The 12859-nt window shown below is 35.0% G+C and overlaps 1 protein-coding gene across 1 annotated transcript in view; it reads right to left on the bottom strand.

The window, feature by feature from the left end:
- Positions 1-12859, bottom strand: part of SPMIP7 (sperm microtubule inner protein 7) — a 63199-nt gene that overhangs the window by 23577 nt on the left and 26763 nt on the right. The window contains exons 3-5 of the mRNA XM_007981350.3: positions 6447-6523; positions 2026-2164; positions 103-170 (exon numbers count right to left, since the gene is read on the bottom strand). Of these exons, the coding sequence (XP_007979541.3) occupies positions 103-170; positions 2026-2164; positions 6447-6523 (284 nt within the window). The remainder of the gene's footprint in view (positions 1-102; positions 171-2025; positions 2165-6446; positions 6524-12859) is intronic.

Consider the following 12859-nt stretch of genomic DNA (forward strand, 5'->3'; position numbering starts at 1 on the left):
CCTCACCCACCCCTCTAAGCCATGGGCTATAGCATCAGCTTCTTAATTATAATACACGATAATGAAAAACCTAGTGTGAGAACTTCAGGAGATAAAACTTACAAATTAACTGGTTTGACTGGTGCCAAGAAAGATCTTGTTTGAAATCTGTCCCAGAGCTCACCAACCATCTAAAAATAATCATCAAAATCAATGACAGTTAATGAGCACATTATAATTTCTGGTGGATAAGTTCCTGTGCCCTTGACAGTCCTTTCCACATCACAGCCATGTCCCAGGCTCTCTAGGAAACACATTCTTCAAGCTTTCCTAGCACTTCATGGATTCGGTCTGGAGCCACTCATGGTCTTTGCTCTGGTCTCAAACTTCCAATTTCAATTTGTTTTCTCATAGCTGGAATCTGTCTCATTATCCACCTGTTTCAGATCGAAACCCATGTGGAAGGTCTGATTTTAGTTTTCATCCTTAGCTACTGTTCTGACTTGGATCCACTGTAGCCTACCCTCTGCAAACTCAGGCCAGTCTCCCACTTCCAAACCAGGCTAGATCCTAGGCTTTGAATCTCATCTGGCCCAAGAAGGACTTTGGATGCTAGTAGAATTTAACGCCAAGGAATGTGTAATGAAAGGACCAACTTTCCTAGGTATAAAAACATTTTAAAGTAGTTTAGCAATCCTTTAAAATTAGCTAGATGAAACCATATATATTTATCTTTTAATTAACTTTTTCTGTGTGAAAATCTCAGGTTTGAGTCTTTATATTAAAGCCATGTTTTCCCCCTTTCATTATCGTTTTCCTCTGTAAAAGCTGAATAAATTTTACAAGAAAATATGGGCTTCTTAACCTATCATCAATGGACTTCTTGGGATCTATATTAAGAGCTGTATTTCAATATAATTGATTTTCTTTTTAATCCTATGGATTTTATGTACTCAAAAACTTCATTACAGGAAACAGTCCAAGGGCTTAACAAGACTCCCACGCAGTGAGAAGTGGCACAAAAGGATAAACGAATCAATGGAAGTAGAAGGTACTTTGCAAGCACAAAGCTGAGACATCTAATCCAGTGTTGGGAGGTCAAAAGTGAGGGCTACAATAAGACCTGAAGAAATTCTTGAGATTCACCTGGCATAAATAGGGAGAGTGAGGAAGGCAGTGGAACACTCTTTGCAAAGCACACAAGCTGGAAAAGAGCATGGCAGACTTGAGACTTGAGAGAAGCTCAACAGAGATAGGACACAGAACAGTGAGGAGTGATGTTTGGCCAATAAAGTGGAACAGTAAGAAGTAACAGTAAGAGAATGGGACAGGGATGAAGCTAAGGAGGGAACCATGGACAAATATTGGAGAATTGGGTCTGTGTCATGTCAAGGAGTATGGATTTTTTTTTTTAAATAAAACGCGATGGGTTTAATCAGTGGAGTAACACAGATTCACACATGAGGAAAAGTTATCTGGTTATGGCATAGATATGATAATTCATGTAATAAATTCTTCTTGATACTCAGAAATGAAAAGAATGAGTGTCACTACTGAAAAGTTGGTATGCTTTGTTTTATCACATAAGTGATAACATCAGATAGCAATCTATGGATCTTCTCTTTTTGCCATGAAAAGTACCGAGCTAAGATCTAGATCCTGTGTGAAGAAACATCTTCAGCATAGGTTATCTGGTAAAATTATTTCTGTCTTCTTCATTATTTACTCATTCTCTTGCAATTCTAGAAATAAACACAGTCATTGCAAATGACTTTTGAGAAAGAGGTAGTCTTTATATAATCAATAAAAGTTTTAAATATTGAAAATATCAAAGTATTTGCAGTCATCAATAACTTGTACGATTATGGAAATTTCAACTCCATACATATGTGTGTGTGCATGTGTATATATATATTTACCTATCTTACATAAATTTACTTCCTTATGTATTGTTAACAACAAGGTAAGTATTATTTTGACTTAAAGTTTTGGAACTCATTTCAGTAACAATGAGAAATACATTATTGCTCGGAGAAGTCTGCTGACCTGAGTTATTGCTGGCAACCCTTTGTATCTTTTCAGAGTAAAACACTGTGAGATGGGGTCAGCGGCTTTTTCCAGTGTTGTTTCTTCTGGAACAAGTTTTGGTGGTAGCATCTTATCCCAAGGAACATCTTCATAAGCTCTATGAAGTTATTAAATAGAAACATCTTATGAAAAGTATATTCAATTGGTAAAGTTTATAACAATATTATACTGTGATAAGAAGAATCTGAAGATGACGCTGAGGACCCCTGCCCCTTGGTGTGCATATCATCTATAATCACCTCCCCTGGACAGTAGGCAGAGGAAGTGATTATGATGAGATAGTACTCCTGTGTTATGTGATTTTATATGCCCCAAGAGATTGGCACATGTAGTAAAGGTCCCTAATCGGTTGAATTTGAGTTAATCAAAAGGTGGGATTGTCCTGAATAGGCCCAATCTAAGCAAGCAAGCTCCAAAACGAGATATGAAACAGCAACATATGCTCTTTGTCTGCCCTTGAAGAAACAAATATCAGTCCTACAGCCACAATGAATGGAATTCTGTCAACAACCTGAATGATCTTGGAAGATGAGAACCCAGTCTCAGCTGACACCTTGATTCCAGCTGTAGGGAACCCTAAACAGTGAACCCAGTTGGAATATGCCTAGACTTCTGACCTACAGGACTGCCAGATAACAAAAGCTACTAAATTCCTGCAGTCTGTCACACAGAAATAGAAAACTGACATACATCTTACAGTTTCCAAAAAAATGCTCATTTGACCTTCAGAGAATACCATTAATTTACAAATAAACTATGGCTTAGAAAACTGATTTCCTTTGCTTACGGTCAGCTATTGGTCAAAGTCAGGACTCAAATCCACATAATCTGCCTCCTAAGATTCAGCAGCATTCCCAGTATTCCACACGAATGCAGCCAAATTGCACAAGTTTTTTTTAGCATGGTTGAAGGGCTTCAGCCATCCTATGAAATGCAATTATTTCACACACACACACACACACACACACACACACACACAAAATATGGAGATCTTCGGAGTTTTGAAAGTTGTTCTTTTTCACAGGCATATATGACAGACATGGTGAAATCAATTCCAATTTGATTGAGTGAAAACCATACAATCCGCATTCTAAAGACTATATTATGACAAGATGGATGGATCCCCAAACCTTCTCCTGCCCTATCCACACTTAGTGCGAAACTTGATCTTTCCATTCTCTGGACAAGGTATACCCTTCCAAAAAATCCCCTGTCAGTCAAGTCATTTTTAAAAGAATTATCAGTGATTGTTACTTCCTCAACACATATTTGTTCAGAGTTGACTATATTTCAAGTCTTGTGCGAGGTGTTTATGATACAAGAGTGAACAAGAACCAATACAAAAATTGTCTCTACCACATAGGAATGCTGTGAAAATTAAAAAACATAATATTGGAAAAGTTAAATAGATCAGTGATGAGTCCATAGTGTTTTTGTTGTGTGTGAACACATTTTGAACTTACTTATCTTCAAATTAGTGTCATAGAAGTACTAAATATAACAAGATATTTTAAATCATAGCAAAGTCTTAAATGTTTTCTAACATATCTGACTAGTATTGTATGTAAGAAATTAATCCGTGAGTTCAATGAAAGCTTAAAAGATACCTCACTGTTTGAGCCTCTGATAAATTTCATAAATATTTTAGGAATTTTCCATGAAGGTAATAAACTTTTCCCTAAGGATGCTTTTATATGTTTCAAGATAAACTACTTAATACTCTGATTTGATACTTTGTCTTATAATAAAACTTTTCCATTCTGAGTGAAGTATCATGTCCTTAATCAAAATATTAACTGTTTCTGAGATGATCACAGAAATTTTTAAAATTAAAATCAAGACAAGAATACAATGGGAAATAAACCCAAAAGTGAGAGAGGAATTTAGGGGCCATTTAGTTATCAACCTTCATTTTTAAGATGAGAAAATTGAGACGAAAAAGAATGGAGGATGCCAAAGTCCCACATTCAGCAAGCAGGTATGTTTTGAGCCCTAGAGTTGGATTCAAGATGACTGATGAACAAGGCTTTTTTCTCATGTTGTTCTAATACTTTGAAATCCCACTTCATATCATGTTTTTAAATGTTTTCATAACACCCCTGGGATAGTAGGCATTCATACATGTGTTTCATGACACTATGTTTGGTCATGGGTATACTTTCAATTTGAATGAGAAAAAAAAGGAAGTTGAAATGTGAAGCCTGTCTGAAGTGTTCAAAATATGTGAAGAAAAAAGAGTGGGCAGACATGAAGTGCTTTGAGGTCCACACGTGATGTCATTTTTTTATTCTTTTTGCTGCCTCTCTTTCCCTCTTCATCCATTTCTCTGTGCCATGCCATGTGTTTTGGCCTTCACTCTATCACTCTGCTGAATTCTAAATCCACTAGTAAGCCCCATTATCCATTCTCGGGCCTCATCCCACTTGACCTATTTGCATGATGTGAACTGGCATTCATTACTCCTTCCTGAACACATCCTCAATATGCCTTCCAGGACCTAGACTCTTCATCTTCCTGCTGCCTTGAGGAGGAAGGCAGGTTGCTCCTTCTCAGTCTCGATTGCTGGCTTTTCCTCTTTTTTTCTCTTTTTTAACGAGGTGCAAGGACTCAGTGCCCTTTGCCTGTCTGACTACACTTCTCCTTTAGTGTTCTCATTCAGTGCCATGGCTTTACATACCTTTCTATAAGCCATGACACCCAGGTTGATTTCTCTAGCCCAGGCCTCTGCCTCAAACTTCAAATTCATATTTCACGCTACCTACTTGACATACCCACTTGGTTGTCTAATAAACATCTTTATACTCAATGTATGTAAAACTGACTTTTCCGCTGCCTTCACCCTGTTACGAAATGGCAACCTCAGTAGATCCAGCTGCATAGTCCAAAGGTTTAGAATCATTTTTGAGTCCTCTTTTTTCCAGATCCATCACAATCAGAAAATTGTGTTGGCTCTACATTCAACATACATCCAGAACTCAACCGTTGCTTACAAATTTTTCTGCCAGCACTCTCCCCCAAGATACCATTATCTCTGTCCTAAATGACAACAATAACCTCCTAACTGGTGTTCCATCTTCTCTCCCCTGCAAAAATCTACTTTGAACACAGCAGACACGATGATTGTTACCTTCATGTACAAGTCTGATCTTTCCACTTCTCTGCTAAAGCCTCATGTCACTCAGAATGACAGTCCAATTGCTTAAAGTGTCCCACAAGATCTGGTTCCTAGCACTTCTCTGACCTCTCCTTTTGCTACTCCCTCCTCTTACCCTACTGTTACCCTACTCTAGGCACCCTGGCCTTTTGTTCTTTCTTAACATCTTAAGCACACTTCTGACCTGGGCTTTTGCTCCATATTCCTTCTTCAGGGAATAGAGTCACTCCAAGTCTCTGCATGGGTGCTTTCTCAACTCCTCCAAATTTCTGCACACCCCTCAGCACCTGGGGAGGCCTTCCCACGCCTCCTACTTATTACTGAAGCCTGCTACCCTGCACATGTGGGACTCCTGATCTTATCCTGTTCTACCTTTTCTTCGCAGACTTATCCGTCACTTTCTAAGATATAGTCTGTTTACTTTCTTAGTGTATTTGCTTATTATTGTCTGTTTCCCTTTTGATATGGTTTGGCTGTGTCCCCACCAAAATCTCACCTTGAATTGTAATAATCCTTACCTGTCTAGGGTGGGGCCAGGTGGAGATAACTGAATCATGGGGGCAGTTTCCCCCATACCGTTCTTGTGGTAGTGAATAAGTCTCACGAGATCTGATGATTTTATAAATGGGAGTTCCCCTGCACAGGCTCTCCTGACTGCCACCGTGTAAGATGTAACTTTGCTCCTCCTTGCCTTCTGCTATGATTGTGAGGCCTCCCCAGCCATGTGGAACTGTGTCAATTAAACCTCTTTGCTTTATAAATTGCCCAGTCTCAGGTATGTCTTTATCAGCATTGTGAAAACAGACCAATATACCTTTATAATGAGAGATCCTGAGAGCAGAGATCTTTGCTTACTCACTGATGTAGCTCATAGTCTAAGACATAGATTCATAATAGGTACTCAATATATTTGTTGACGGAGTCAATGAATTCTCCCCTTTAAACTTTCTCTGTCTTGACTTTCTAGGATGCTGTACTCTTATCCCCCTTTCTCTCTCTTTGACCATTTACTTTCTGTTTTGGTTTTATTCTTCCATCAAGCATAGGTGTGCCTTAAGACTCTTCTTTCAATGTTTATTTTAGCAATCACTATAAGTAAATATCTGTGTTTGTTGTTCTCTGAGTCACTCATGAGATCCAGAATATTGTAGACATAAAGAGGATGTGTCTTGAAGGAAAAAGAAATATATTCCAAAATCAAAATTCCACTGGGAAAACTGCTTACTTTTGTGTGGAGGACTTGTAAAATGAGTCCTTTGCATTGCATTTCTTGTTTGTTTGAACAAGTGGTTCACCTTCATCCTAGAAGGCATAAACAGTAAGTTAAAAGAGACCAAATATAAATGGAAATTGCTATTGTTTTCTAGTCATCATGTTTTCTTTTGGGTTCCTCTTTCTTCGTATTTTTCTTTCACTCACCTCTTGGATTGACCAGATTTAACGCTTCCCTACTTTTCCTCTCCTGTTTAAGGAATTTACATTGTTTTATTGTCATAATCATTAAATTAAAATTCACAAAATGTATATTAAAGTTAATGGAAAGTGAGAATTTAAGAGAAACCACTTGAATTGGAAATATCAGCAAATACTTAGTTTTAGCACAATGTAATTAAAACATTTTTAAAACGTATTGTCTTTTCTTCTAATAACTTAAGGAGATTAGTTATGAGATACTTTTCTTTATCTTCCAGTTATTTTATCAAAATTAATTAACTAATTATTGTTATAATAATTATTATCTTTAATGGTTACTATTTATTTCAATTTTCAATGATATTTTACCAATTCTTTGCCTCCTTTTGCTTTTTATTGTACTTGTTTTTTCTCCCCTAGCAACTTGGTTCCTTTTTGTTTTTGCTGAATTTCAATTTTTGTTAATTCTTTCACAAATGTAAACTTTTTCTAGTTCTATGTGTTAATTCACCCCCAGTTTTGAAAAATGTTCTAACTTGGGTTTAAAATTCTAGTTCAATTCTAGTTATGATCTTTTTAGTAACAAATTTATCTAATTGATTCCAAAGATGTATTGTTGCTTTTAAAATACACTGAGTTTAATTGTTTGCAGGTATTTTGTGTTTCTCCCCTTTGCTTATATTTAGGACACTATCTTTGTCTCGAGATTTTTTACAGATTCAATAGAATTTGTTTAGGAAAGGATGTATTTTTGTTCATCTGGCTTAGGACTTGTTATACTTCTTTGATTTAACAATTCATGACTTTCATCAAATATTTCTCCATCTTTATCTATTTACTGTCAATGAATTATAATTATTCTCTTCTTTTAGAATTACTACCAGAAAAATATTGGACTTTTCATCCTGTGGTTCATGTCTCTTAATTTTGCATTGGTTTGTCTCTAATTTCTGTATATACCTTCTATTCTACCACTATTAACTTTCATATCTTTAAAATGTATTTGTGTTGATACATAATAGATATACAGATTTTGGGGGTAAATGTGATGATTTGATACATTCACATACTCTGTAAAAATCAAATCAGACTAATTGGAATATCTATCACCTTAAATGTCTATCTTTTCTTTATGCTAGAAACATATGAATATTTCTCCTCTAGTTATTTTGAAACGTGCAACAGATTGTTGTTAACTATAGTCACCCCACTGATATATCAAACACAGTCTTAATTATTGAATCTAACTGTATATTTGTACCCATTCATCAGCCTCTCTTTATCCCCCCCTCCACACTCCCTTTCTTGGCCTCTGGTAACCACCAATCTACTCTCTATCGTCATGAGATCCACCATTTTAGCTTTCATACATCAGTGGGAACAAGCAATATTTGTCTTATGTAGTTGGCTTATTTCATTTAACATAATGACCTCCAGTTCCATCCGTGTTGGTACAAATGACAGAATTTTATTCTCTTTTATGGCTGAATAATATTCCATTGTATGTACATACTACATTTTATCTACCCATTCATCCACTGATGGACACTTAAGTTGAGTCCACATTTTGCCTAATGCGAGTAGGGCAGCAATAAACATGGGAATGCAGATATCTTTTTGATATATTGTTTTCCTCTCTTTTGGATATATACTCAGTAGTGGAATCACTGAATCATACAGTATTTCTAGTTTTAGTTTTTTGAGGAACCTTCATACTGTTTTCCATAGTGGGTGTACTAATTTACATTTCTACCAACAGTGAATGAAGGTTTTCCTTTTTCCATATCCTCACCAGCATTTGTTATTCTCTGACTTTTTGATAAAAGACATTTTAACTGGTATGAGATGATATCTCATTGTGGTTTTGATGTGTATTTCTCTGATTGGTGATGTTCAGCATTTTTTCACCTGCCTGTTGACTATTTTTATATCTTATTCTGAAAAATGTGTATTCATATGTTTTGCCCCTTTTTAATCAGTATATATATAGCAAAAGATATGAATAGACATTTTCAGGATAAGACATAAGACATACATATATATACACATAACTATGGAGTTGTGTGAGGTCCTTATATACATTCTGGTTATTAATCCTTTGTCAGATGGGTAGTTTGCAAATATTTTCCCCATTCTGTGAGTAGTCTCTTCACTTTTTTTTTTTTTTTTTTTTTGCTGTACAGAGCTTTTTAGCTTGATGTAGTCCCATTTTTTCTATTTTTACTTTTGTTGACTGTGCTTTTGAGGTCTTACACAAAATATATTTGACCAGACCAATTTCCTAGATCATTTCCTCACCTTTTTTTTCTAATAGTTTCAGAGCTTCAGATCTTAGACTTAAATCTTCAACCCATTTTGACTTGATTTTTGTGTATGGTGAGAGGTAGGGGTCTAGTTTCATTCTTGTGCTGATGGCTATACAGTTTCCCCAGCACCATTTATGGAAAAGACTGTCCTTTTCCCATTGTGTATTCCTGGAGCCTTTATTGAAGATGAATCGGTTGCAATTATGTGTATTTATATCTGGGTTCCCTAATCTGTTCCATTGGTCTCTGTGTCTGTTTTTATACTAGTACCATGCTGGTTTGGTTACTATAGCTTTGTGGCATATTTTGAAGTCAGGAAGTGTGATGTCTCTAGCTTTCTTATTTTGTACATTATTGCTTTGACTTTTCCAAGTCTTTTGTGTTTTCATATAAATTTAGTATTTTTTTCTATTCCGAATTGACTTTTCTGTTTATGATTTCCTTTTTCACTTTTTTTCTACTCCGTGTTTAAACCTGTTCATTATATATTTTTAAAAATTCATCAAATGTATATCTAGCAAAATAATTTTCTCCTTTACTCCGTTAGTATATTAAATTACATTGATTAATTTTTAATGGTAAGTGAATGTTTGCATTCCTGAGATAAAGTTTACTTGATTATGATATATTTTTTCTATAAATTATTGTTTTTTATTTGCTTTGTAAAGATGTTTGTGTATATGAGAAATATTAATCTATGATTTCCTCTATTTTTTGTAAAATCTTTGATTTTGTTGTATGAGGTAAAGTTAGACTCCTAAAATTGTTGGAGAAGTACTCCCTCTTTTATTTTCTGAAATAACCTACATAAGATTGGTGGTTGTTTCCTGAATATCTGATAACATTTATCAGTAAAACTATCTAGGCCTGAAGTTTTCACTGTGGTAGGTCTTTTGATTAAAAAAAAAAACAGAACTCCGTATATAATATATACATATATGCATTTATCATATTCTATTTTATCTAGTATTAATTTTGTTAACTTGTATTTTTAAAGTTTTTGTTCATTTTGTCTAAGTGCCAAAAGAACTGGCACACAGAAGTTTGTAATATTTCCTTATCCTTTTTTAGGATCTGTAATTTTTTACATTGGTAATATGTATTCTCTTTTGCCTGATCAGACTAACAATAAGTCTATCACTTTTGTTAATGCTTTCAAAGCAAAACCTTTGGGCTTTAAAAAATATTTAATTGAAAAATAAATGTATATATTCAAGGTGTTCAACATGATGATTTGATACATGTATACATTGTGTAATGATTATCACAGTCAAGTTAATTAACACATCTGTCATCACCCATTGTTATCATTTGTGTGTATGTATGTGTATATGTGGTGAGGATGCCAAAAATCTGTTCTCTTGTCACATTTCAAGTAAAAAATACAGTATTATTAACAACAGTCCCCATAGTGTATCTCTGGAACTCATTCATCTTAAAACTGAAAGTTTATACCCTTTGACCAACATCTCTCATTTTCTCCACCTCTCAGCTCCTATAAACCACCATTCTACTCTTTGCTTCTATAAGCTTGACTTTTTAAGATTCCACATATAAGTAAAATCATGCAATATTTCTGTTTCTGTACCTGGTTTATCTCACTTACAGTGTCCTTCAGGTTCGTCCATGTTGTGGTAAATAGTAGGTTCTTTTTTTTTTTATGACTGAATAATATCCTAATATATATATTTATACACACACACACACACACACACACACAGACACACCATATTTTCTTTATACATTCATTTGTCTGTGGACACTTAGGTAGGAAATAACTTCTGACTTTTCAAATTTTTTCTCTTGTGTATCTATCCTCCATTTCACAATTTCTATTCGTATCATTTTTTAATTTTCTTCCTTCTTAGTTTTGGTTTAATTTAATCATTTTTCTAGTTTCTTTTTTAAAAATTTTTTTTTTTTTTGAGACCTAGTCTCACTCTGTTGTGCAGGCTGGAGTGCAGTGGTGTGATCTCAGCTCACTGCAATCGGCACCTCCTGGGTTCAAGTGATTCTTGTGCCTCAGCCTCCCAAGTAGCTGGAATTACAGGCGCCCACCACTATGCCTGGGTAATTTTTGTATTTTTAGTAGAGACAGGGTTTCACCATGTTGACCAGGCTGGTCTTGAACTCCTGACCTCAAGTGATCCACTTACCTCAGCCTCCGAAAGTTCTGGGATTACAGGCATGAGTCACCACACCTAGCCTTTAGTTTCTTAATATTGAAACATTATCATTAATTTTAGATCTTTCTTGTCTTCTAAGATAAGCAAATAAGGCTAATTTTTCTTCTTAGCAGAGTTTTAACTGCATTATACAAATTTTGATATGTTTTCTTTTGCAATAAGTTTAAATATTTTCTAATTTATCTTGTGACTTCTTCTTTGACCTGTAGTTTATTTAGAAGTGTGTTTAATTTTAAAAGATTTGATATTTTCCTAGATGTCTTATGATCATTGATTTTTAATTTGGCTCTGTGGTGGCTAGAGAACATATGTGGGATGAATTCAATACTTTTAAATGTGTTAAGACTTGTTTGTGTTCTCACATATCATCTATAGTAGTAAATATACCATGGGCATTTGAAAAGAATATTTAGTGTTTGTTTGGTGTAGTGTTCTATAAATACCAACTACCTGAAGGTGATTGATGTGTTGTTTAGCTCTAGGTATTTACTAGTTGTTTTGTCTAGCTGCTTCATCAAGTGGACAAAGGTGTTAAAACCTCCTAAGGTGATCAGTGGAATTGTGTATCTCTCCTTTTTGGATCTGTTCATTTTTGTCTCACGTATTTTGAACCTTTGTTACTAGATGCATACACATTTATGATGTTAGGTTTTCTTGACAAATTAACTGTTTTGTAACTAAGTCATGACTCTCTTTATGTCTTGTAACACCCTTTGTCATGAAGTCTATTTAATCTGATCTCAAAATAGCCACTAAAGCCTATTTATATTTTATTTACATTGTATGTATTTTCCATTGACTTACTTTCAATGGATTTGTATCTTTATATATCTCAAGTATGCCTCTTGTAAGTAGCATATAGCTGTGTCTTGCTTTATTATCTATTCTGACAATGTCTGCCTTATAATTGGAATGTTTATTATATTGCCATTAATGTAATTAATGTAATTATGATATATTTAGATTAAGTGTAGCATTTTATTACTGGCTTCTGGAAAACCCTACCTTTCTACTTCTCTGTTCCTTTTCTTTCTGCCTTTTTGGGAATTATTTAAATTTGTCTTTTTGCTTTTTAAGAATTCCAACTTAAGCCATCAATTGACACTTTAACTACACTTCTTTACTTTGCATTTTAGGGACTCCTCTAGCGAAAACAATATGCATGTTTAACTCTCCACAGTTCACTTAGAGTTAACATACCACTTCACATAACATGTACAAACATTGCAACCTTATGTTAATTTATCACATGCTTTCATCTCTTACTCTACAGTTGTCATACATACATTCAGAGGACAATGTTATACTTTTATTTAAAACAATCATACGAACCTTAAATAAAAGGAAAAAGGTAATATTTTGTTAGGCAGGATTTCCTTTAGTGTACACTTGTTGGCAATAAATTTCCTTCATTTCCTTTACCTGAATTTTTAAAATCATTTTAATATATTCATATTTAAACCCCCAAATATATCCACATTCAAATCCCTGGAACCTGTGAATATGTTACTATTAAAAAAGAACAGCCGGGTGCCGTGGCTCCTGCCTGTAATCCCAGCACTTTGGGAGGCTGAGGCCGCAGGACCACCTGAGATCAGGAGTTCAAGGCCAGCCTGGTCAACATGGTGATACTCCCTACAGAAATACAAAAATTAGCTGGGCATGATGGTGAGTGCCTGTAATCCCAGCTACTCAGGAGGCTGAGGCAGAAGAATTGCTTGAACCTGGGAGGT

The sequence above is a fragment of the Chlorocebus sabaeus genome, chromosome 21 (assembly GCF_047675955.1).
Source record: "Chlorocebus sabaeus isolate Y175 chromosome 21, mChlSab1.0.hap1, whole genome shotgun sequence".
Lineage (NCBI taxonomy): Eukaryota > Metazoa > Chordata > Mammalia > Primates > Cercopithecidae > Chlorocebus > Chlorocebus sabaeus.